This window comes from Bacillus rossius, chromosome 13, assembly GCF_032445375.1.
Source record: "Bacillus rossius redtenbacheri isolate Brsri chromosome 13, Brsri_v3, whole genome shotgun sequence".
NCBI lineage: Eukaryota > Metazoa > Arthropoda > Insecta > Phasmatodea > Bacillidae > Bacillus > Bacillus rossius.
Genome location: NC_086340.1, coordinates 12,463,820 through 12,491,131, shown reverse-complemented (window position 1 = coordinate 12,491,131; position 27,312 = coordinate 12,463,820). Strand labels below are relative to the sequence as shown.

The following is a 27,312-nucleotide window of genomic DNA, read 5'->3' as shown; positions in this document are numbered from 1 at the left end:
GGAGAAAATAAATTTTATGAAGTGTTTCTTGGTTCAGCAAATAATTTACGAATGTGTACATTAAGATTTTTATAATCACTATTAGTCATTACAAAATGATAACTTTTATGGATAATTTCTTGGCAATTATTTCAGGGGGAAATGTTTTAATTGTTTGGAGAAGAGGCTGTTTGGAAACAATTTACATTTTTTTTTTCCCTTTTTTTTTTCTCGGAAAAATGTCTTCCTTCAGAATTATCAATGTTCAAACCAATAAACATAAAAACTATAACCAAATACTGCACGTGCGTTATAACTGAAATTGTAAGTTTAAATCGTCGAAACTTTAATTGCTAGTAAACAGTGAGAGAGAGAGAAAAACACGAGAAAAAAAAACCTAACATGCACGAATGGGGTCTCGGAATTAACTGGTGTGAATCCCAGTTTTCCCCAACGTCTCTGGAAGTTTTTTTTATTGTTTAAAAATGGCGCTTTTGATTTGAAGTTAAGGTGTTATGATATTATGTAGGCTGCACTAGTAATCACGTGTACTAACTTTATTTCAATAAATTATGGCGGAAGAAAACTCAGATGTACCGTCGGATAAAGAAATTGAGGAATTAGAAAATGAATCCTTACTTGAGGATACCGCTAATGATTCTGATAAAAGCGATGAAACTTCTGAGTCTAATGTCGCGGTAACTGATGCTCAGGAAAGAGACATACACGACAGATTGAGTACAATACCCGAAGAAAATGATAGTTTAGCTAGTAAGATTGATATTGTGGAATTCAAAGAAACACGTGAAATTGTGGAGCTCAGGGAAAGACTGTTTACATTAGGAAATGCAGGTTAGTTTGCTACGATACGCATATTTCTTTACGCAGTTGTAAGCACAGCTAAAATTAAAGTGCGTACTCCATTGTTCTGATTACTGTGCAGTTCATAATCATAAGTAATTATATATATATATATGGATATATATATATATATATATGGATATATATATATATATATCCATATATATGGATATATATATATGGATATATATATGGATATATATATATATATATATATATATATATGGATATATATATATATATATGGATATATATATATATGGATATATATATATATATATGGATGGATATATATATATATATATATATATATATATATATATATATATATATATATATATGGATATATATATATGGATATATATATATGGATATATATATATATGGATATATATATATATATATGGATATATATATATGGATATATATATATATATATATATGGATATATATATATATATATGGATATATATATGGATATATATATATATATGGATATATATATATGGATATATATATATATATATGGATATATATATATATGGATATATATATATGGATATATATATATATGGATATATATATATATGGATATATATATATATGGATATATATATATATGGATATATATATATATGTATGTATGTATGAATGGAGTTCAGGGTAATTTTCTCGCGCCGCGGCTTTTATGAAAATTAAATAATAAAATTGGGAAAATAATTTTTTAGAATACTAAAGACTTCCTCTATTTACCCTGCAAACAGCATTTCTTAATTCCTACTGGTTTCTGAATAATTACAGTTTGTAGGTCACATTAGATAGCCTATGCAGTGAAGTGGCTGCCGCCATGTTGTGTTTTAATTGCGTTGCCTATCCTGTGGTTTTTCATAACTAAGAGCGTGTATATTTTTGAGTTGGATATTTTAACGCAATTGTAACATAAGTAATAACTTTAAAAAAAATTGTGACTCCCTACTGTGCATCCAAAACCAAGGGTCAACCCTTGACAGGTATTTTTTTTTTCCTAGCAGTATGGAGGTGCGAAGAACACACTAGTTACATGCAATAGCAACTAACCTGGACAAATTAAAGGAATTATTTTGTTTTATACACGCAATGACAATTCCTGTTGTCACCGTCTTACTGTTTACTTAATAGCAACTGCAACATGATCCTGTGGTTCTCCAGAGATCCTTAGGAATACAGCGTAGCCGAGACTGTTTTCTAAACGACAGGGATGTTTGATGTCAGTAAGTTCAGTCAGGGGCCAAGACAGTTTTCCATCCTAATTGGGTGGCGACATCAGGATCAGGAATATCTCTCATTGAAAACATTCTGGGCTATGCTATTAAAGCACAAAATAAATTTATATCACTATAGAAAGCACAGGCTCTCGTGAAATACAGTCTCTGCTACACTAATAACAAAGCACAACATGGTGTTGGCCGTATTATTGCAAGGGCTACTTATTATAACCTATAAACTTTAATTTCTCAGAAACAAGTAGGTAGGAATAAGCAATGCTGTTTAAAAGGAAATCAGAAGATCATCCTTAGTGTTCAAAGAAACCATTTTCAGAATTGTATTAATTTATTCATGGAAAAGCCACTACATTATATATTTACAGAATTTAATGATTTTAGAATTGAATGGTTTCTTCAGGCTCCTACTATTTAAGTTCATACGTATAAGTTTGAACAACCTAAATCAATTAATGAAACCATTAAAATACATGAAATGAAAGATCTATACAAATACATACTTAAAATGTTGCACATTATAATTTTAAATAAATATATAATAACAAAATGTCAAATAAACACATACAATGAAATATTTACAAATATTTTATTAATTCCAATTTTATCATAATATAATTCTATCCAGTTGTTTTTCTTTGTTCATTTAATAACACATTAAAGTAAATAATAGTTAAAATATTAAAAAAACAAAAAAAAACAAACCAAATGAAGACTATATCACACCACTTGTAATATCACAATGCTGTGGAGGGGGAACAACAAACTGTGTATTCCGCTATCGAAAAGAATTGCTTTGTTCAAGAACTACCCACTTCTGCATACCAGCCTAATTTTTTATTCCTTTGTTTACTTGTTAGGGGTGGTATCAGTAATAACCTTAGACTTTGTGGGACCCTGGCCTTTATTTTTTAGGGTTCCTAAAATTTTTGAGGGGGGCCTTAACGCAGGGTCTGGCAGATATAGAACAGTGCCCAGAAAGAAGTGGATTTCGGAGGCCACCCTTCGGAATATTTAAAAAATATTTTCTTTAAAATGTTTTTAAGCCAATTCAGAACCTAATTTTCACTATTGTTCTACTAATTTATTTTAATAAATAGCAGATTGAAATTGTTTCCTAATGAATTATATTGGATGAATAGTTTTATAAATTCTAATGATCCATTTTTCATTTAAATAATTTCATATGAGGCAATAAAATTCTAAAATATTTTCAGTGCAAAATCATAACTAAATTGAAATAGAATGAGCACTTTAAATTACATAGCCTACTAATAACAATTGAGTTCTTCCTTTCCCCATTAGTGTCCTAATTTTTTCACAGAAAACTAGACAATCAAGGAAAATAAAAGTGAAAGTGTATGACTGGAATCCTGGCGTCCCAGATTCTGTAGCTGCCCTTGGGTGGCATAACAAAGTTTTTGACGTGACAACGTCTAGTAAATCGATGAACGCCGGCTGCACGCACGAAAAAGTGTCCCACTTCGGATGTCCCACTACGGATGTGTCCTATTTGCTCATTGTACGCATGCGTGGCATCTCTCTTCATGCTCATAGTACGCATGCGCGGCATCTCTCTTCCACTCGATTGGAACAACCATCGATTTGACATTTCAATCATATTTTCGTCGTTTGAATTATTAATATTATGTAATTTAACGATCGTCCACCGATTTTCAGCACAATTGGTACGGTTATTTAAAAGTAATGTTGAAAATTCAAATACGTTTTGAACCAACAATGGTGTTTTACAGTTGCACATAATAATTCAAATTACACCCGGGATCTTTTGCACAATGTTTTAAAAAATATTATAACACATTATAAATAAGTTTGGTGTATTTGGGATGCGTATTTGTTATAAAATCGTGTTATAAAAACGAAATAATATTATTCCCCTACCGTGAATTTTTTTTTATAACTATTATATAACATCTGAAACTGTCAATTTTCAAGTATGGCCTCGTAGCTGAGCGGTCAGCGTGGCTAACTTCCAATTTAAAGATTGTCGGTTTGAATCTTGGCAGGTACAGACTTTTTTTTATGGTCTTGTAAAAATAAATACGGTGCACGCAACATTTCAAAAGTAATAAATATATTTGAATTAATGAATGCAAATAAAAGTAAAATTATTAATTAAATTTTACATTTTATTTCACTCTTTTGTATCCATGCAAAATAGTGATAATTCAATAAAAATGATTCAATTTTATTCATAAAAGTATACAGAGGTAGATTTTATCATACAAAAGATAAAAAAGTTAAAAAAAAATTTCTTCCTCAAAGAATATAATATTTTTAATGCCTAACTGGTTTGGTTGCAAAAACCTATTACGGCTCAGTCTCAGGCCGAATATGATATTTCCTTTTCTTCTGGATCAATCATTTCATCAATGTTTTGTTATGACCTCACGTTAAACTATCGTCCGTAAACCGACTTTACAGACAACCAATTTTTTTTTTACCACCTTGGATTATATTTTTTAAGTAGGTACAAAACACATGATTATTAATATTTACTCAAAACTGAATATAGGTTGGTTTCAATGGTAAAAAAAAAAAAAAATAATGTACAAGAAATAAAAACACTGCGTTAAAATATCCAATGCTTTGAATGTTTGTTTCATTAATTAAGATAACAGAATGTCATAATTTTGTATACAAGATGACATTTTAAGATTACAATCTTCCGGGGAGTTGTACTTTTAACTTGCCCTGCTTGCAATTTAATGAATATAGGGACAAAGATTTCGTTGAAAAATAATATATATAAAATTGAAAAGACAAAATTTATGAATTTAATAATTTCTCGTAAACAATATTAAACTAGGCTTACTTTTACACTAAAAAATTGGTTGTCTGTAAAGTCGGTTTACGGACGATAGTTTAACGTGACAACGTAATAACAAAACACTGATGAAATGATTGCATACTTTTATTAAAAAAAATTTAATCATTTTTATTTTAATAATAAAAGAATAATAAATACTTGAAATTATACTAGTAATAAGATTTTTAAAATGCAAGAATAATTAACCTTTATTGCCGAAATTGTTGTTGTAATAGGCAATGAAGACCACATTGACTTTTCGCTTGACTTTATAAACAGTCGGCGAAACAGTTCACGTGTAGATATGTAAGTTGTGTGCTGCCGCTGTCTGTCTTTCTTCTCCTCGGACGCATAGGCCAATCGAGTGGAAGAGAGATAGATGCGGCACAAGCGTACGGTGAGCGTAACGGGACACAGCGTAACGGAACAATGTGCGCCTACGGGACACTTTTTCGTGCGTGCAGCCTGCGTTCATCATATTCATTAGACGTTGTCACGTCAAAAATGGTGATTCGGTGACTGTCCAGTATTTTGTGTGGGTGAAAGCTGCAGAGGTGGTGTGTCGCAGTCGAGATCGGGGGCATGCCTGCCGACGGGGAGGCTGCGTCCGACGGCGCGGGACGTCGCGAGTCGGTCTCGGAGGAGGAGGCCGCGGATCGCGCCGCGCAGGCGGAGCGCTACCAGAACCTCGTGATGGAGCTGACGGTGGCCCGACACCGCAACCTGCTGCTCCAGAAGAAGGTGGTGGAGCACTTCAAGAAACGAAAGGTAATCTCTCTTGCCAATTTTTTTTTTTTACGTGACAACGTCTAATAAATCGATGAATGCCGGCTGCACGCACGAAAAAGTGTCCTGTTACGCACATTGTCCCGTTACGCTGTGTCCCGTTACGCTCACTGTACGCTTGCGCCGCATCTATCTCTCTTCCACACGATTGGAACAACAATCGATTTGACTTTTTCGAGGCACATTAAACGTGAAATACTCCCATTTGTTTCCTACTTTTCCTATCATCGTCCTATCCTCAACAGAATAACACAGATTGGAAGAAGTTAAATAGCAAACGTGTATAAAAGTTATAGTTAAAATAATCTCTTCGTTAAAGTATGTAATAAACATACTTGAATTAAAGAGTGCAAATAAAAGTAAATTTATCAATTAAATTGTACATTTCATTTCACTCCTCCTTTGTATCCATACAAAATAGTGATAGTTCAATAAAAATGATTCAATTTTGTTCATAAAAGTATGCAATCATTTCATCAATGTTTTGTTATGACGTCACGTTAAACTATCGTCCGTAAACCGACTTTACAGACAACCAATTTTTTTATTATCATAATTGATGGGTCGAAACCCATTTATTTTGGTTTTTTGGACATCCAGAAGTATATATTCCAATTCTACCTGGTTTTGGTATAATTTCACATATTTTCCATGAAAGAGTTTTTGTTAACCTAGGAATAATTTTTGCAATAGCTGCTATTGGTTTATTAGGTTTTGTAGTATGAGCCCATCATACATTTAGAGTAGGAATAGATGTAGACACCCGGGCATATTTTACCTCGGCCACTATAATTATTGCTGTACAGAATCTCAATTTTGGATCGCAAAGCGTACTTTGAATCCACCCCTAGAAACTGAATCTAGGTAGGTTTAAATGGTAAAAAAAAAAGTAAATTAATGTACAAGATATAACTATTGCATTAAAATATTTAATGCTTTCAATGCTTTCAGTGTTGGTTTCATTAAGATAACCGAATAAATACTTTAGGCATACCTATTTTGTTAAAAAAATTTACATTTTTAGTGTACGAGCTTTTGGGGAGTTATACAGGTAATAAACACGAAGAAAAACAAAGATGGAACTAGTAAACTTCAGTTATTGAGTGGTGAATTTTTGAATTTAATACATTTCCTCCCATTTTTTTTTTTTTTTTTTTTTCAATTTTTTTCCCTCCAATTTCAAATTCTTCAGTTACTAGATAGAGGTTCTATGTTATTTGAGGATTTCACCTGCTATCCCTAGTATTAAAAGTTGCAGTGGGCTTTTGTTTGAGAAAATTATTTTGCCTGTTGTCAGTTGCCAACTTGTCGATATACCTTTGTATTTTAAAAATATTGTTGTTTTTAGAATTCCTGGTGATGAAATTGATATCTGTGCACTGATATGTTTACTACCTAAGATTTATTGGAAACATATATCATTGGTTGTTATTTCTTTGTGCTTTGGGATATTAAATTTAATGCTAGAAGCATGACTCAGTATTGAGGTGTGCTTCATATTCGTGATGCCTTGCCGTTGGCGAAATTAGAAAATTTTGGTGAGCTTTTTCACACTGGATGGTTTTACGTACTGAAAATCATTAAAATGGAAAAAAACAAGAAATTTTATATGGGATTTTTCTTTTTACTTTGATTTTCATCTAGGTAATGTGATGTGTGTTTCACTGTGACTTCCAGAACCAAAGAATTGTTAAGATATATTTCATCAAATATATCTACAATTATTGCATCATTCATCAATAAATAGGTACGTATTGTGACATTACTTTCATCTTTTAAAATAATGAAAATGCTCATATTTCCAATTTGTTAGTATTTAATTATTTCCCACTAAATAAAAACCTTGCTGATGAAAAAAGGGATTTTTAATTTTTTAACTTCAGTATGTATAGGGAAAAAAAGATTCATATAAAATATAAATTTTGTTTTGAAAAACTAAAGATAGATGGTCAAGATGATTTTGTACTCTAGATAAATGTGTTGGGGTAACCTACCTTTGAAAGTCATAATAAATGTTTACTGGATCTTCATGCAAGTTTGAAAGCAAAACTACATGATAAAATAAGAAGTAATACATAGGTACTACAGCTGTTCTTAAGAAAATACACTAAATCCCTGTTAAGAAGTCTCTCAAGGTACTTTTGAAATTTATACTTATTAACAAGGAAAACTTACAAAAAGGGTAAAAGGTATTTACCGGTATTTTAAAGTCAAGTGCTAGATTTTTTTTAAACCTTTTCTTAAGAGTATTTTACTGTACCAATATATACTAGGCCGGTGGGAACACTAGTTTTTTTAAACAAAATGAATATCAGTTTGAATATTCAAAATAGAAATAAAAAATTTAAATGAAAATATAATATAATAAAATAAAATGAAAAAGTCAAATTAAATTACAAATATTGTTCTCTGCGAAGCTGTCTTACACTTATCTTATAAAATAAAAGATCAATGTAAAATAATTTGATAGTGTTTGTAATGTTTGAACTGATTAAATGATTAATCAGTTGGGCCCTATGTATATCATTAAAAAGAAACTATAAAATAACCATGTGTAGTAATAGTATTGAGCATTTTTAAAAACTGAGTGCTACTGTTCAATTTTTTTTAAGTAACCAACTTTATTCAAGTAAAACATATACAGCACAAAAAAAAAATCATGAGCGAATTTTACGCTTTCAGTATTTTAAAGCTTTGCAACAAATACAAAGCTTCACATCAGACGGGCCGAAGCTTCAAATAAAATGAATAGCAAATTTCCTGGTGAAGTAAAATCAAATATTATGAAGAGCTTTGATTGATTCGCTTAGTCGAAGAATCGCACAGGCTTAGTATATGTAGTACTTGTACTAGAGATAGGTATATAAATTTATCTCCCAAAAAAAAAAATTAAATAGACATCTGCTTCTCTTTTCAAGATATTGATTAGAACACAGCAACAGTATGGTTTTTGAATAAGCTCCATAATATTTTTATATTATGTGCTTACACTGTGCATTTTAAGCAGAATTTAATTTTTTTAATTTAATTCAAACCTTAACATCTTATTTTAAAGGTATTACTCAAAAGTTGGGGGGGAGGGGGGGGATATTTGTTGCTAGTAGTTATGAAGTTATGATGAAGATTGCTTAAAATCTGAAGAGTAGTAAAATTATGCTTGGATAGGTATTTAGAAATTGAAGTGATCTCAACCAAATGATGTTTGTGTTTGAATTGTAGTAAATTAGTTTAAAATGCCATCTCATTCTAATTGCAATAATTTCCCATCATGTTTTACGCCACTATTATGATTTCTTCAGGAACATAGTTTCACTTAATATTAAAATCATTTTTTTAAATTATGTAGTTAAGTAAAGGAGTAGGTGTTTTCTAGTTCATGTATTTTTAGATAGGTACATGCATTACAAACTTCAATTTTCAGGCACCTTTTTCTAACGTTCATTTTGTTTTATGTCGCCTTGCTTCTGTTTATAGTAGCAAATAAAACATAAAAAGTATGAGACATGTTCTTTTTAATCCTGTAGAAATTTTCTTTGAAATTGTTTTAGCTTTCTTCCATTAAAAAAAAGCACATTTCTGCTAATTGTAGATCTATTATGTATTGTGTTTAATTTTGCTTATTACATATTAAAAAATTACTCTGTGTTAGAGAGTTTTGTTTGAACCCTGAAGAAGTCTTGAAATTGGATTAAGCTAATCATGTTTCATGATATGCAGTTTTAAAATTTGAGTATTAACTGTCATACTTCTTGAAGCTCTTTAATTTATTGCTAGTTTATTGGTATGTACTACCTACGTACAACATTTTTGACGTGACAACGTCTATAAATCGATGAACGCCGGCTGCACGCACGAAAATGTGTCCCGTAACACACATTGACCCATTACGCTCATTGTACGCTTGCGCAGCATCTATCTCTCTTCCACTCGATTGGAACAACCATCCATTTGACTTTTTCGAGGCACATTAAAATTGAAACACTCCCATTCGTTCCCTACCTTTCCTATCATCGTCCTATCCTTAACAGAATAGCACAGATTGGAAGAAGTTAAATAGCAAGCATTTATAAAAGTTATAGTTAAAATAATCTCTTCATTAAAGTAATAAACATATTTGAATTAATGAGTTCAAATAAAAGTAAATTTATCAATTAAATTGTAGATTTCATTTCACTCCTTCTTTGTATCCATACAAAATAGTTATAATTCAATAAAAATAATTCAATTTTATTCATAAAAGTATGCAATCATTTCATCAATGTTTTGTTATGACGTTGTCACGTTAAACTATTGTCCGTAAACCGACTTTACAGAAAGTCGATTTTTTTTTATTTTTTTTTATTTTTTTTTGCCAGATGGAGATAGTAAGCCAAACCGAAGAGGACGACTTTGTGGATCCCGATGTGAAATACCAGAGGCAGCTGCAGGAGTTCAAGGAGCTCAAAGACAAACTGAGCGAGCAGGAGCAGATCAGAGAGAACGAGATAGCCGAGCTCGAGGAACAGTCCCTCGAACTGAACGAATCCAGCCAGGCCAGCCTGAACGAGCTGGTGGCGTACGTCAATCAGGCTCTAGAAAAGTTGCAGCACGGCAAGGCTGATAAAGCATTCCAAAATGAGGTGAGTAGAAATTAGCGTTTACTGTGTTTTATCGCATGATCGTTGCAAAATTTTATACTAAAATCGAGTTCGAAAAGTAGGGGTGCGACGTTTAAGCGGAAAAAAAAATTGTTAGGTAAAGTTATTCATAAAAACAACCCATTTATGGAAAGTAAAGTTTATTATACAAAAGCACGCCGAACAATTTAAATTTAAAAGAAAATTTACACATCAAACAACTTCGTATTTCCGTTATTTAAATAAGTAAGTGGTAATGTCCAAATAAATAATAGATTTCTACTTTAAAACACATTGTTTTATATGGAAAAGACACCTACACAAAGCGCTCGGAATCTAATAGCGGGACCAAAAACATCAGGCGACATTTACGCAAGAAGTTTTTTTTATCCAAATTTTGACGCCCTAAAATATAGGTGTGACGATTATGCACGTGCGACGATTATGCGATAAAACAGGGTACTTCTGCGGTAGCAAGGTATTTATGCATTTATTCTTTCCTAAGCCTATTTTTGATTTAAACTTCTTCAAGCATGATGTTTGCGAAATTCACAGCTGGAGATGGCCTTGGTATTTTTTTGCGGTTTCCAAATAGTAAGGACACGTCCTTTAAGCAAAGAATCCTCTAATTTCACAACTTTTAAGGCTGTATTCAGTGTAAAACTGACGTAAAACACTATTTTTATTATTCTAATGCTAACACAACAAAATATACCAAATAGTAATGTGGGTAAAAGTTCCGTATCACATATCCATATTTATCCCTTGTACCTTATGGCATGATCCTGTATATTTTATCCTGTGGTACTTGATGGTTGCTATTTTAATTTAGTATGTCGAAAAATCCGGGACACAACAAAAACTTGTGATATGGCAGTGATTGTAAGTTATATACAAAACATATTTTCTTGTTTTGACGACAGTCGTCGTACCCTCCCAGATACAGAGGCCGTACCTGGCCACCGACGGGGGCCTGAGGTAGTGTGTTTCTCCCCAGGGAAGTGCGACGGCCAGGGACGCACCCGCGTGCGCCCTAGCGGGCTAATGAGCATTTTGCGCAAGAGAGGATTCTGTGTTTTTGTGTATATTTTCTAAATGGTCATGGGCCTCAACGAGTGTGTAAATATTGTGTATAATTTATTAATTCTGTAAACTTGTTGTGATTAATGTTTCGTTTAGCTGTGAATATTCTGTGTTTCCGCACGTATGCTAGTATGTAATTGCAGCCTAGCGCGCCGCGAGACGGGGCTCTCTCCCACACCGGCCGATTTCCCCTCCCCTCCCCGCAGCCCGCGGGCGCCGAGAGTCAGTCGTGTTCAGGGCTCGAACGAGGACGGTCGAATACGCCGCTCCGCGCTGCTCGCGAGGCGCGTACCTGGAGCTCGTGGCCAACCTTTCGTTTTCAGTTCACGAGTGATACGGCAGTCAAGCTGTTTCCGCGAGTCATTCGCCGCGTTACTGAGTTTACGAGTCGTCAAGTGACGTTACCAGCAGAGTACGGCAGTCAAGCTGCCTCCGCGAGTCATTCGCCGCATTACTGAGTTTACGAGTCTCCGAGAGACGTTACTCGCAGAGTATTCTGGACCATACGTTACGTAACAGGGCGCGCGCGCACAGCGCCTCTTCGTGGTGTAACTTAACGGGACTAGTATTACGTGTAAGCAGCCTCAATCTGTGCCGGGACGTCATAGCAGACCATACGGTGTTACGTGAGTCTGGGTCGCCGTGGGAAGGGAGCTGGTTCCGCGGTGGTTTCGCCAGGTCATAAATCGTTAATAAAAGGGGCTCGTGAAAACCGTCAACACCGAATCGTTATTGGAACAATTTACCAATATTCCTCTCCACCTAACTCCTCCCTCCAGGTCCCGCAGTTCCCGGTCCCGGCTACGTTTGCCTGGACCCACTCTCCGCAGAGCAGTACGGGCATAACTGGACATTCACGCAAGCAGGGAACCGGGGTCCTCAAGCCGAGGGACGTCAGTTTATTCAACTTAAGATCACTATTGTAGGCCTATCACAATTTGAAAGTCCCCGGGGTGATATTAATATGAGGGGGAAATATCATGTTCCAGTCTGCCATTACCCATCTGTGAAAACAAAAATTTTTGTAATGATGGTTTAGTGATTAGCATACTATAAAATTGCATATTATATGATCTATTAAAAAAAAAATGGAAAGGAAACATGATTGGCTGTAGTGTCTTAAAGCTGGATTTTATTTTTTTCTTTCAGAAAATTGCAAAATAGGTGTATAGTTAAAAAAAAAAAAATAGTCTCTGCTGACATTCCCTTCCGAATGTAATGGTTAATTTTTAGAGATGAATGGAGACTTGAAAAACTCTAGCAATGTAGTGTGAGTAGCTTCAGCATGAATCTACAGTCTAGGTCTTTGTACTCGATAGGATGAGGTTGTATATTTCTTGATACTAGACTCATAACTTACACGTGCAATGAATTCAGAGGGAGTTTGAAACATGGTGTCAGTCAGTGTGTAAACATGGCGTCAGTCGGCGTGTGGACGTGGCGTCAGTCGGCGTGTGGACGTGGTGTCAGTCGGCGTGTGGACGTGGTGTCAGTCGGCGTGTGGTCCTGGTGTCAGTCTTTGTGTGGACGTGGCATCACTCGGCGTGTGAATGTGGTGTCAGTCGGAGTGTGGACGTGGTGTCAGTCGGAGTGTGGACGTGGTGTCAGTCGGCGTGTGGACGTGGTGTCAGTCGGCGTGTGGACGTGGCGTCAGTAGGCGTGTGGACGTGGCGTCAGTCGGCGTGTGGACGTGGCGTCAGTCGGAGTGTGGACGTGGTGTCACTCGGCGTGTGGATGTGGTGTCAGTCGGAGTGTGGACGTGGTGTCAGTCGGAGTGTGGACGTGGCGTCAGTCAGTGTGTGTACGTGGTGTCAGTCGGCGTGTGGACGTGGTGTCAGTCGGCGTGTGGTCCTGGTGTCAGTCTTTGTGTGGACGTGGCATCACTCGGCGTGTGAATGTGGTGTCAGTCGGAGTGTGGACGTGGTGTCAGTCGGAGTGTGGACGTGGTGTCAGTCGGAGTGTGGACGTGGTGTCAGTCGGTGTGTGGACGTGGCGTCAGTAGGCGTGTGGACGTGGTGTCAGTCGGCGTGTGGACGTGGCGTCAGTCGGAGTGTGGACGTGGTGTCAGTCGGCGTGTGGACGTGGCGTCAGTAGGCGTGTGGACGTGGCGTCAGTAGGCGTCCGTGTGGACGTGGCGTCAGTAGGCGTGTGGATGTGGCGTCAGTCGGCGTGTGGACGTGGCGTCAGTCGGCGTGTGGACGTGGCGTCAGTAGGCGTTTGGATATGGTGTCTGTGCAGGTGGTGGAGCGGCTGACGCGCCGCCTGGTGGGCCGGCTGGGCGAGCTGGGCCGGCTGCAGCTGGAGCACGCCCGGCTGCGCGACGGGGTCGCCGCGCGGGAGGAGAGGAAGCGCGGCCTGGAGGAGTGCTGCGGGGGCCCGCAGCTGGCCGACTACGCGCGGCTGCGCACCGAGAACCAGGGCCTGGTGGCGCGGGTGGAGGACCGCGACGAGGAGCTGGCCCGCCTGCGCGCGCGGGCCATGCGCGCCGTGCACGACCTGGCGCACGTCCGGCAGAAGGCCTGGGCCGCGGAGCGCGCCGTGGGGGACGCGACCGGCCGGCTGCGCGACGTCGAGGAGCAGCTGGTCCAGGTGACGTTGCCTGTCCCACTAGCGTGAGAGCACTTCCTGTAATGTCATCACGGTAGAGTTCTTGCATTCCGAGTTTTTTGTCTAAAGTGTCCTTAAGAGGCCACTCCAGTGTTTCAGGGGCACTACGCAACCCACGTTAACCTCATAAGATTCAATGTTATTTTCATTTTGCCTATAACTTATTAACTAATATAGATTTCAAAATGATTCTTGCTTGATATGTAAGACAACGATGCTCTTATCAAAGCCCATTTCTTCATAAACGTGCATAAATTATGGTTTTATACTAATCTTTACGAATATGAATAAGTGTATTGTCTAGGTTTGAACCATAATTTATGCACGTTTTTGAAGAAAGGGGCTTTGATAAGAGCATCGTTGTCTTACATATCAAGCAAGCATCATTTCGATATCTATATTAGTTAATGAGTTATAAGCAAAATGAAAATAGCATTGAATCTTATGAGGTTAACGCGGGTTGCGTAGTGCCCCTGAAACACTGGAGTGGCCTCTTAAGAAGCAAAAACTATAAATAAAGTTCAAATTTATTGAGACAGTAATTAAGACTTAAACACAAAAAAACATGTGTCTATCAACTATAAAGATTTGTTTTAACAAATTTTTCACTGGAGGACCATTTTGAGCACAAGAGTTTGGCAAGGTAGTAGTAACAACTGAAAACTCGGTAGACAGCTAGGCTCAAACAACAAACTTACATATGCAAGTGCCATCATGTCTACTTGTGACTGTGCAAACGGGCACGAGTCACCAATATGTAGAACAAAGAATGATAAATCACAGGTGTATCGTGGTGTAATAAACACTAGCATTCATCTAAGAAAGACACTAGGCTGTTACCGTGTCAAATGCAATGTTGATAGGTACCAAAGAAATTTGTATCCAAAATCTGCCAGGCAAACCTATGAGGGTAACGAGTTATTTGAAAGAGCTAATCCACCAAAAACTGGATGTTCACCTGCTTATTTTGTCTTAAACTCATAGATTAAATGTTTTTGAGAAACTTACGTATTAAAAGTTTTAAAATTGATGGCATCTTAGAGTTGAGTATATATTGATCTGAGTGTTAGATGATTATAATATACATAATTATCACTTGTGTGATTATTTACTACTAATAAATAACACTCAGACTAATACATAACTTAGAAATGTGTTTACTTAACTCTAAAGATGCCATCGATTTTAAAACTGTTTATACATAAGTTTCTAAAAAAAAAAAATTATCTACGAGTTTAAGACACAATAAGCAGGTGAACTTCCAAACAGATGTTTATAATTATTATAATTATCATTTGTGTGACTTTTTACACCTATTATGTTACTGTCAGTGAATATCTATTGAAAGTATTTGTGACAGGACCACAAATGCAAGAGGGTGTTGTCGTAAGATTTAAAGAGTAAGCCTTTGGAGCGAAGGAGGCCGTGGAATGAAATGACGGAGACTCGGTGTGAGACAGGGCGGTGATGCGTGGCAGATGCGGGAGGAAGTGATATGTTACTGTCCGTGAATATCTGTTGAAAGTATTTGTGACAGAACCACAAATGCAAGAGGGTATTGTCGTAAGATTTAAAGAATAAGCGTTTGGAGCGAAATGAGGCCGTGGAATGAAATGACGCCGACTCGGTGTGAGACGGAGCGGTGATGCGTGGCAGATGCGGGAGGAGGTAGTATGTTACTGTCAGTGAATATCTGTTGAAAGTATTTGTAACAGGACCACAAATGCAAGAGGGTGTTGTCGTAAGATTTAAAGAGTAAGCCTTTGGAGCGAAATGAGGCCGTGGAATGAAATGACGGAGACTCGGTGTGAGATGCAGCGGTGATGCGGTGATGCGTGGCAGATGTGGGAGGAGGTGATATGTTACTGTCAGTGAATATCTGTTGAAAGTATTTGTAACAGGACCACAAATGCAAGAGGGTATTGTCGTAAGATTTAAAGAATAAGCGTTTGGAGCGAAATGAGGCCGTGGAATGAAATGACGCCGACTCGGTGTGAGATGGAGCGGTGATGCGTGGCAGATGCGGGAGGAGGTAGTATGTTACTGTCAGTGAATATCTGTTGAAAGTATTTGTGACAGAACCACAAATGCAAGAGGGTGTTGTCGTAAGATTTAAAGAGTAAGCCTTTGGAGCGAAATGAGGCCGTGGAATGAAATGACGGAGACTCGGTGTCAGACGGAGCGGTGATGCGTGGCAGATGCGGGAGGAGGTGATATGTTACAGTCAGTGAATATCTGTTGAAAGTATTTGTGACAGGACCACAAATGCAAGAGGGTGTTGTCGTAAGATTTAAAGAGTAAGCCTTTGGAGCGAAATGAGGCCGTGGAATGAAATGACGGAGACTCGGTGTGAGACGGAGCGGTGATGCGCGGCAGATGCGGGAGGAGGTGATATGTTACTGTCAGTGAATATCTGTTGAAAGTATTTGTGACAGGACCACAAATGCAAGAGGGTGTTGTCGTAGGATTTAAAGAATAAGCGTTTGGAGCGAAATGAGGCCGTGGAATGAAGTGACGGAGACTCTGTGTGAGACGGAGCGGTGATGCGTGGCAGATGCGGGAGGAGGTGATATGTTACTGTCAGTGAATATCTGTTGAAAGTATTTGTGACAGAACCACAAATGCAAGAGGGTATTGTGGTAAGATATAATGAATAACCGTTTGGAGCAAAATGAGGCCGTGGAATGAAATGACGGAGACTCGGTGTGAGACGGAGCGGTGATGCGCGGCAGATGCGGGAGGAGGTGATAGGTTACTGTCAGTGAATATCTGTTGAAAGTATTTGTGACAGAACCACAAATGCAGGAGGGTATTGTGGTAAGATTTAAAGAATAAGCGTTTGGAGCGAAATGAGGCAGTGGAATGAAATGACGGAGACTCGGTGTGAGACGGAGCGGTGATGCGCGGCAGATGCGGGAGGAGGTGATATGTTACTGTCAGTGAATATCTGTTGAAAGTATTTGTGACAGGACCACAAATGCAAGAGGGTGTTGTGGTAAGATTTAAAGAGTAAGCGTTTGGAGCGAAATGAGGCAGTGGAATGAAATGACGGAGACTCGGTGTGAGACGGAGCGGTGATGCGTGGCAGATGCGGGAGGAGGGTATATGTTACTGTCAGTGAATATCTGTTGAAAGTATTTGTGACAGGACCACAAATGCGAGAGGGTATTGTCGTGGAGTGAAACGACAGAGACTCGGTGTGTCGCGCCGGCAGATGCGGGAGGAGGTGAGCGCCGCGAAGAAGCGCCGGGACCACCACCGGGCGGAGACGGAGCGGCTGCGGCGGGCGGCGGGCCTGGTGGTGGAGCCAGCGCTGCTCCGGGACTACGAGCAGAGCCTCGAGGAGGCGGCCCGCCTGTCGGCCGAGCTCCAGAACGTGCGCAACTCGCACCACGACGACCGGCGCCGGCTCGCGGAACTGCGCTCGATGCTGCGGCTGGCGCGGCTGCCCGACCGTTCGGGCTCCGTGGAGTGCCTGCAGATCTCGATCCCGTGCCGTGCCGCGCCGGGCGGCGGGCGCAAGTGCTGACACCCTAGTCCAAACCTCACTAGTCGGAAATTTTTTTTATTCGTCATTTTCACACACAGTTAATTTTTTATGTGCTTGGAAAACATCTTTAAAGATTCCAGTCCGCAGACACCTGTAATAAATTATATATATATATTTTTTTTAAGCAACTTATTAAAGTAACTGAAATTATTTGTATTTTTTTTTCTTTTGAGTTATCATTGACCAGCAGATCAGATTATTCTAGTAGAGATTGAGTAGATTTGGTTTTTTAATTCTTATAAAGTGAGTTGTGTTTCATCTTAGATGTGTTTATTACAGATATTTAAAAAAAAAACTAATATAACCTTGCAGTTATTTTAAAAATATATATATATTTTTTTTTTTTTCAAATTTTCAAATGACAAACTATAATGTGCCGAAATCACCCGGACCCAATTGGTGCTGAAATGGTCGTCGTTTGCCAGAGTTAGCCTGGTGCAGTTTCGTCCCTCCACACCTTCACTCTGTCCTTTCTAGGAGAAGGTGCTGAGTCTGATCGGGTCGAACACAAAATGGGTATCAAGAGCTGAGTGCACTTTGAGACTTTTGCTTCTAGTGGCTTATTGTCTTGTAACAGTGAACACAGAAAGTCTTTGTTATACTGAACAGAGAGCAGTAGTATTATTTTTTTTGGGAGAGGCAGTGTATCTTTTACACCAGGTTGATAAATGCAGTACATCGCATTAACGTCAGGCAGGAAACAAAACCATGTAGTGTTAAAACATCTTAATGACACTTAACTCAAGAAATAACATGCCTCTATTAGTTTCACATCCCTAAATCTTTTGAGTTTGTAGCAATTTTTGTTGAGGGGGTAACAATTTTCGACCGTTAACGAAAATTCCGATCGCACGAGGGGAAATAGCTAGGTATGTGGTGGGAGAACCAGGAGAGTAGGGGAATAGTTAGGTACGTGGTGGGGGAACCGATAAGAGTAGACAGCAGGGAAATGTAGAAATGACACAGCATACTTGTACGCTTGCACTTTCGCGCTCTTGCACACTTTCATGTGCGCGGTTGTTTCTTGAGGGTGGACGTCGCTCTATCCCCACTCCGGGGCCGTTGGCGCGGTCGGTGATTGGCTGAAGCAGCCTTGAGCGGAATCCACGTGGCAGCGTGCGGCTCAAGTTGAACCCCGCCACGCTGCAGGGATAGGCGGGTCGCGGCGGTAGGGACCCGCCTGACGCCTCCCTGACTTAAGGGATTATTTGGACAGAGGGAAACACAATGGGGTTTGAGCTTATTGTTGTGCACCATGCCACTGGCCATATTTGCAAGAAAATACTGTTCTTTATGTATTATTTATTTAATAACTTGTGTAAATCAGTATTTCTAAACAGTGTTATGTGAGTATTGTTTTAGCTGTGTAACTTAATATTTTTGCTGGTATAAACTTTTCACGCTTTAGTTGGACATGGGTAATTATTTGTTACAAATTATTATTTGATTAACTAAATCACACACAGTATTATTGTTACAAGCCCATTAGTGTGTAAATATGTAAGAGGCGTAAATATTTCTCAATCAGAGTGTAGCTGTGGGCGACTGTGGCTCAACAAAGTAACATTGAGCTAGGTCCTGTTCATGTGCCATTTTTGTCACTATCACATGCCAGGTACCTACCTCAGGCCACACACGTCCATTTGGACAATTAGTAACTATCTAATTATTGGCAAGCTTCTATTTTCAGAATTATTTAAATTAAAAGTTTGTTTTAAATAGGAGAAAAAAAATTATAGTACATTTTTTTATTTATTCAAAGGATTTACAATTTATTTATTCGTGTGGAGAGTTATTTTTTATTTGAGATCATAGCCACGTGCTTACTATTCTCAATTATTATCTCTTGTTCTATTAAAAAATATTAGTAATTTATCGCTATCTATAGCTAATAAGCAAGAACTTACACTTCTGACACTAGTGGAGAGAGTAGTGACGCCATTTTGGCAGCAAAAAAAGGTCTACGTTAATACTTTTAACAGGTTGAGATTTATCATTTTGATTGTTTTGTATGTGTGATATGGACTGCATATGCCTACTAGTATGAATACTGAAAAGTTCTTTCATTCAATTTTATTTAAAGGTGCTATTTAATTCTTGAGAAGGAAAAATAAAGCAGTTAGGATACGAGTAAAAAAAAAATTCATAAATTTTTTTTTGTATTTTATATAAAATGTCGTACATAGCAATAATTTTTTTTTTAACAGTCATAAACAGTGTTTCAAAATCGGAAAGGCAAATAATTAAATTAAGACACCCAACGAGAACACGTGATGGCACTGGTCGAGGGGGGGAAGCGTTTCTCCATCGGGAACGCTTACAAATCCTCTTCAACGTGTCTTGGTTGATTAAGAGGCCACTCCAGTGTTTCAGGGGCACTACGCAACCCGCGTTAACATCATAAGATTCAATGCTATTTTAATTTTGCTTATAACTTATTAACTAATATAGATTTTGAAATGATGCTTGCTTGATATGTAAGACAACGATGCTCTTATCAAAGCCACATTCTTCAAAAACGTGCATAAATTATGGTTCAAACTTAGACAGTACACTTATGCATATTAGTAAAGATTAGTATAAAACCATAATTTACGCACGTTTTTGAAGAGAGGGGCTTTGATAAGAGCATCGTCTTACATATCAAGCAAGCGTCATTTCGAAAACTATATTAGTTAATTAGTTATGAGCAAAATGAAAATAACATTGAATCTTATGTGGTTAACGCGGGGTTGCGTGGTGCCCCTGAAACACTGGAGTGGCCTCTTAAGTTCTAGAGTTGTAGCAAACCGTATGTATTCGTTACTGAGTAACGGGTGCGCCGTCTATATACGAGTAACGAAACGTTACACACGGCTGCATTTCGTTACTCGCATATTTCGTTACTCGCATGTTTCGTATGTTTCACGCATGCGCGCGCATATTCGATGAATTTATGTTACAAAGAACGATGTTTGTTAATTAAGTAAAGTATAATTTGGAAATTCGTCGTCCAAGTTTTTTTACTGTTTATTAAAGGTATTGTGTGTGTAGACAACGTTTGAGATTGGAACAGAAACAACGTAAGAAAGTATTTTTTACAAATTGGAAATATGTATGTTTTTGTTTTTTATTATCGCGAATTTTCACGTTTTTTTATTATCTTAAAAGAGATAATATAAGGCCGCTCTAATGAGATTTAATTGTTTCTTGGTTAACAAAAACTGTTAATTATCAAATATTGTTAATTGTATGTATTCTAATTATTATTATTTACGCGACGTCATAATGTACGCATACGCAATACGACTCGATTCGTTGCATGTTATGCGGTATCAGAAGTAACGAGTAACGATACGATAGTAACGAGTACTGATTGTTATAGTAACGAATACATACGGGTACACTTTTTTTCGTTACTTTTACACCTCTATTAAGTTCATCTTCGGGAGCGCCGTGCACCGGGAGGGGGGGGGGGGGGGGGGCGTCGCTGCGCGCGGGCGACGGCCGGCCTCACGACTAGCACATGTCCCTGCGGGAGTGGCCGGCGACACGGACGCTCGTGCCAGTTACTCGATCCCCGCCGGGCTCCTCACAGCGCCGTGTTCTGCTTCTCCCTGCCCTGGTCGTGTCCTGGAACAGGGGGACGAGCGAGCCGCCTTGTCGGGACCGGGAGACATCTTTATGTATTGGGCCCGCAAACCACACCCTAGGGGGGCGTGACACCGCGCCCAATGGAAGAAAATCACAGTCAGGGTGTCCACAAGGAAAAAAAAATATTTCGTACCAATTTAGGCGAGAAAAAAAGTACCAGATTTAAAAAAAAAATGTACTAAATTATATTTTGTTATGGTTTTAAACAATTTAGGAAGTTAATTATGACATTGCAATGCTCTAACTTATATATCACACCACACACACATACATTCCATAGTTTTTAAAAATTATTACGCTTAATAATAAAACATATTGGAGTTACTATAATATTATTATATTAAAGAAAAATGTACTAGATCTGTACGCATGTCGCTAGACGTTACCAACCCCTTAGCTTTCAATTGTAAAACAGAAGAAAACAAATTTAGACCCCCCGGGCCTATTTTGATAATTCATTTTATCTTTAAAACAAAAGATATTGTCAATAATTGGTTTTAAAAGCGTTATTTTCCTTTCAGCGAGTTGAATTTTATGAAGTGATAACATTGTGTACGTTTCAAGAAAAAAAAATGGAACGTCTGCATATTTAAATGTTTTCGGAACACTTTCTCTTCCAATATAGCCATTCAGAAACTCAAGACAAAATGCAAGAAAGCTGGAAGTTGAACAATTACTTACGTTGCGGTATTGCACCTTGCGTAGTTTATAAACCAGTTCTTGAAAATTGTGCATCTTGCGTACGCCTTGCGCTTTGTAAAAGGGTAGCTTAAGCGGTCCTGCCATTTGCAGGAAAATATGGTGTGTTTTCAGCTATTTCTTACAATATTCCTTTCGAGCAAAAAAAAAAAGCACTTTTCGTTGCAAAGGGACTGATTTGGCTTTAAAAGAAAAGGTACTGAAAAAGTATTGCAGGTGTGTGTTTCTGATTTTAGTTTTGCTGCATTTTTCTTTAACAGACAATGTTGCAATTCACAATACAGTTTTATTTCTTTAAGGCAATATTGTGAAAAATGGCCAAACCACACCTAATAATATGTTCCAGGCAGGCAGGCAGAACCCTTAAATATCCAGATCCCAGCACTTAGTCCTGCACCTCAGAAGGATATTTTTTTCGCAAAACAGCCACATTTTTAAAAGGCCTAGCTTTCTTTATGCTGTAGAATCTCTATTTCTCCCACATTATATATCAGGTATCTCTCCCCCCCTCCCCCCCCCCAAGATCACACCCTAGTTTACATCAGAACAAAATTTGGTTTTCAATCAATCTTATTAGCAATCAAGTCTTTATTGTAAAAGTTTTTATATCTCATGAGTTTTATTACGCATCGTTATAAAATATCATCAACTGCTGGTGCCTGTACCCAGGTCAGCAAAGTAAAATGCCTCATCTTCCTCTGTCGCTCCACCATTCCTTCACCGTCTCTCAGTTCCATTCTTTAAAAATGAAGCTGATGACACTAATGAAATTCAAGTTTTAAATTTTTACCTTTAAAATTTTTCTGGAAACTGTAATTTTATATTTGTGCCAATATGCAGCCAAGAGGGTATTTAGGTATTACCATTATTCAAATTTTTTTTTTTGTGTTTACTCACGTGTTTTATGGTTTTTCTCTTTGACATTTTCTTCGTCATTTGGGGCAGAATCGTTCCAGATCTGTGTGTCGCCGGACGCAGTGATAACAAACACCAGGTTTGTTATCAAGAACACGGCGAAAGATACCCAGAACACCATCCTCCATTGAACCATTGTGCTCTGAAATAAAGACATTGTCACCTCAATTAAATATTTATCACGCCGGAGCTAGACCACTCTGCCTTAATGTACCTACGTACTTAGCGGTTGTAATCCTAGCCGATGATTTCCTGATCAACTTTACCGGTAGCAGTTACTGTGGATGTGTGCAGATAAAATGGAATTATTTTTTATTTATGGTATTTATTTTCAGAATATGCGCACACAATATGTTCCATCAAAAATAAGGTGTCATGACATTTGATGCAGGAATATTAGGTGTTTAGAAAGCACACCGGTGTGTTACGAAAAATGGAATAATGCAGTTCGATTCTGGTAGGTAAATTCAAATATAATTAAAAATCAAAAGTTTAAGCTACTATAAGCTAAGTCTCTATCTCACATGCGTGTTGGCTATTTCATTATCTAGTCATTACTATTATTTTAAGGGCTTTTTCCTTTAAATTAATCACAATTTATCTACGCTTTCATCATGTGTTGCTTATCACATCTCATCAATAGGTATTCACTACAGATTATCTAATAGTGTAGCTAGGTAATTAATGTATTTTTCTTTTTTAATTAATTTTTACATAAGCCTGAAATTAGTAATTTCATTATACGTACTGTAATGTCTATGTTTTGTATTTCTTTTTATTCATTTTATATTTTGATGTTTATTTTTAATAGTTATACTTATTTTAACTTTGTTTGTTTGTATTGTTTATATGTTGTCGTATATATGGGTCGTGCCCACCGCTAAAGCCCTCGGCTGTTGGTGGGCATGTTGCAATATTAAATAAATAAAATGTCACACAAGTAATAATAAGTACGAACCCTTGTGTGACAGACTGTCTAAGGGATCAAAAATTTTGTTAGTGAATATCAAAATCTCTAATTGCAGAGACTGAAACCTAGTTTTAGAAGTAGTCTTGGGCACACAAGCTAGACAGTAGGTTTTATAAAATAAATTACTAACATAGCTACATTGATTGTGAGAAGTAATGCATCAGCTATTATCAGGCAAACAAATCAATGAAAAATTAGTTCACTTTGTTTTGGTAGCCATATGTTTTGGGCATTGTGGCATACCAGAAATGCTGCATCTCCTACTAATTTACATAGAAAAAGATTTTTATTACAAACCAGCATTAAGTTTGTTTTTGTCTTCTACTATAATATTTAGTCGTCGAGTCATTAAAATATCATTATAAAGCTAACACTTTGACTTTAAACCTCCCGCCCCAAGTTCTTTCTTTCTTTCTTTCTTTCTTTCTTTCTTTCTTTCTTTCTTTCTTTCTTTCTTTCTTTCTATCTATCTATGCTAGTAGTTATCGGAATCGCATGTCCTGCAGAACATGGGTTTCAGTTTTCTACTGTAAGAGTCGCCACTTCTATACCTCGTTTTGTGATAAATATCAGGTGAGAAAAAGTGTATCCCAACAAAAAATGCAAGAGAGTTATCAGAATAAATTTGTCCAAATAACAGTTATGTCAAGAGACTGAAATAGTAACAAAACGCATCCTCTGAGACGAACCTTAAGACTGACACGATTATCATCTGGTACAAGTGAAGTTATGTTGTCATATGTATAATTGATTTTCATTATCAATTAAAATTTACTTATATCATGTAGTTTACTAAATTAAAAAATTATTTTTTTTTACCCATGTTTATATTAATATTGAATATTAAGATATTAAAAAAAAATTTGATTTGATTGAATATACACTTTATTAACTGTATTTTTGATATCACTTCAGACATTTTATTTTTTCAAAATTAAAGGTGGGTTTTTATTGCGCCAAGTAACACGCAAAGAGTACCTTTTCCCCCCATAAAATTACAAGACACATAAATTAATATTTGAAATTGTTATCAGGGAAAGAGGTCAGAGAAATTTTACAACATATGTGCCTGGACGCCCTGAATTTAACTGTAAGGCATGAAGAGCCTATGATGTACATCTGTATTGCACAGACCCGAAAAAGCCTGAATATCTACCTTCGGCCAACTTCTCAGTTTTTTTTTTGTTCATTACTTTACAAAATTGTGGATGGTTGGTTATGTTAGGTTAATATAGCTACATTAAAAAATACTGTCAGATCATTTTGATGCCGACGTTTGGCCGAAGGTATATATTCGGGCTTGTTCGGGTCCGTGCAATGCAGAATGTACATCGTAGGCTTCCCGCAAGGCGTTCCACGGCGGTGCGAGACTGCACGGAGGCAGGGAGCACAGAACAAGGAGGGAAATAAAGAAGTGCGACTCTTACATTGGAAACTGAAACCATGTTTCACGCGACGTGTGTCGCTATCTGTTGGGCGGGCCCATAACTACCAGCAAATAAAAAAATCGGATCATACAGTTAATACGTTTTTTTTGTTATATTAAGTTATCTCCTTGGCGGCGCAAAACTAATTTAATTGATGCGAAAATACTTAATGTTGCTTTGTAATAAACCGTCATGTAATCAATAAAGGAGTAGGAGGTGCAGAAACTCATTGTATTACACACCACAAAATTAGTGGCTACCTAAATAGAGTGAATTTTTCACTGGTTTGTTTGCCTGATAATAGCTTATACATTACTTCTCCTAATTAAACTAATGTAGTTATGTCAGCCATATATTATGAAAACTACTATCTAGCAGATGGGCCTAAAACTACTTCAAAAAACTAGGTCTCAGTCCAGTGGCGTAGCCAGGATTTGTGTATGGGGGGTGTTAAGAAGCATGCATGCCCCCCCCCCTCCCCCTGTATGAAAGCGGTTGGTCCGGGGGTCCTCCCCCGGGAAAATTTGGATTTTAAGGTGTAAAATAGTGCTATTTTAGCAGTTTTCGGTACTTAAATTTAATATTGTAATGGTAAAAATTGTATTAATTTTAATATGAAATTTGTTTGAGTGATGAATAAGAAATTAATTAAAGATTTGGTGCTAAGGGGGGGGGTGGGGGTTTGAACCCCTAAACCTCTCCCCCCCCCCTCCCCCCCTGGCTACGGCCCTGTCTCAGTCTTGGTAATTAGAGTTTCTCCCCCGTGGCAGGGAGGGAGGCGAGGGGGACTGACTCACGTTGGGCGTGAGCACGCCGACCAGGTACGGCGTGACGATCCCGGACAGCGCCCCGATGCCGTTCACCACGGCCATGAGCGTGCCGGCGTAGTTGGGGCTTGAGGTCGAGGGCGTTGACCTTCATGCCGGGGTAGAAGGCCCCCCATGAGGGCCATTGCCGGCGGTGAAGAGCGCCACGACGGCGGTGCGGTCGCAGCCCGCGTACGAGGCCAGGATGATGCCCGCCGCCGGGCCGACGGACGCTGCGGGGGGAACAGGCAGGCGGGTCAGTTCCATGAATACAGAGACCAGGCTTCTTGGTTGTATTTCACTGTTTATTGTTTTTATTCGCAACAACAGGGGGGGCAAGGGTATTTTGCCCCCCCTCTGAAACCTTGAAGTGGGGTGTAAACGGGGGCAAAGAAAGTGCTGTGTAATAAATTTTTAGATAATAAAACTGCTTAAATAGCACCATTTTCCACCTTGAAATACAAATTTTCCCGGGGGTCCCCCGCTTCAATAGGGGGGATTGATGATTCTTTATAATAAGGTATATTGCCCCCCCCCCCCCCCCCCCCCCCCCCCCTTTTGGAAATTTAGTTTTTGCACCCCTGATGTTACTGGACAAATATGACACTTAAATGTTCCACGATTATAATTTCTTCAAAACAATGTAATTTATATTCACGCAAGATCCACGTCTTTGATGTAATGATTTGTAATAAGCATGTCTAAACTTTTTGGAACAAATAAAAAAAAAATCTGTTAAGTTTTTCTGTGTTTGGAAAATGTTCTAAAGTCTTAGAGTAACCATTAAAAGTTGCAAGATTAAAAATAAAAACTTTTTTTTATTATTAAATTGTAGTGCAAAAACACATTGCAAAATAAATTACTTTCATTCAGTTTAATATTTAAAAATTAAAGTATTTGTCATTAGAGTTATGTTGTGATAGAAAATGCTGATCAGTTTCATGATTTTAATTGCATTTTGTTTTTTTTCTTGTGTGTCAGCTTGAATTTTGGTGTTATCTGGTGTATTGACGTGTTTTTCAGTTTTATTGCAGTTCGCCATATAATATTGTTCCTATCAGTGGCGTGTATGGGGGGTGTTAAGAAGAATGCCCCTCCCCCCCCTCCCCCCCCGTATTAAAGCGGGCGGTCCGGTCCTCCCCCGGGTAAATTTGGATTTTAAGGTGTAAAATAGTGCTATTTTAGCAGTTTTCGGTACTTAAATTTAAATATTGTAATGGTAAAAATTTTATTAATTTTAATATTTTAATATGAAATTTGTTTGAGTGATAAATAAGAAATTAATTAAAGA

General features: G+C 37.7%; 2 protein-coding genes across 2 annotated transcripts in view; one reads left to right on the top strand and one right to left on the bottom strand.

The window, feature by feature from the left end:
* Positions 1-474: 474 nt before the first annotated feature.
* On the top strand, positions 475-18,966 carry LOC134538596 (coiled-coil domain-containing protein 96-like). Its single transcript, XM_063380023.1, has 5 exons — positions 475-831; positions 5,498-5,697; positions 10,071-10,334; positions 13,653-14,003; positions 17,236-18,966. The coding sequence occupies exons 1-5, from the start codon at positions 552-554 to the stop codon at positions 17,548-17,550; spliced, it is 1,410 nt and encodes a 469-aa protein (XP_063236093.1). The 5' UTR covers positions 475-551; the 3' UTR covers positions 17,551-18,966.
* Positions 18,967-19,717: 751 nt separating this feature from the next.
* LOC134538250 (putative inorganic phosphate cotransporter) overlaps positions 19,718-27,312 on the bottom strand; it is an 85,583-nt gene continuing 77,988 nt past the window's right edge. The window contains 5 exon segments of the mRNA XM_063379401.1: positions 19,718-21,183; positions 22,801-22,960; positions 26,013-26,111; positions 26,113-26,166; positions 26,169-26,254. Coding sequence (XP_063235471.1) covers positions 21,143-21,183; positions 22,801-22,960; positions 26,013-26,111; positions 26,113-26,166; positions 26,169-26,254 — 440 coding nt within the window. The 3' untranslated portion in view covers positions 19,718-21,142.

Coding starts and splice junctions, on each gene's coding strand:
- LOC134538596 (XM_063380023.1), top strand. CDS start 552: ATGGCGGAAGAAAACTCAGATGTACCGTCGGATAAAGAAATTGAGGAA. Junction 5,698..10,070: donor AGCACTTCAAGAAACGAAAG/GTAATCTCTCTT, acceptor TTTTTTTGCCAG/ATGGAGATAGTAAGCCAAAC. Junction 10,335..13,652: donor ATAAAGCATTCCAAAATGAG/GTGAGTAGAAAT, acceptor GTGTCTGTGCAG/GTGGTGGAGCGGCTGACGCG.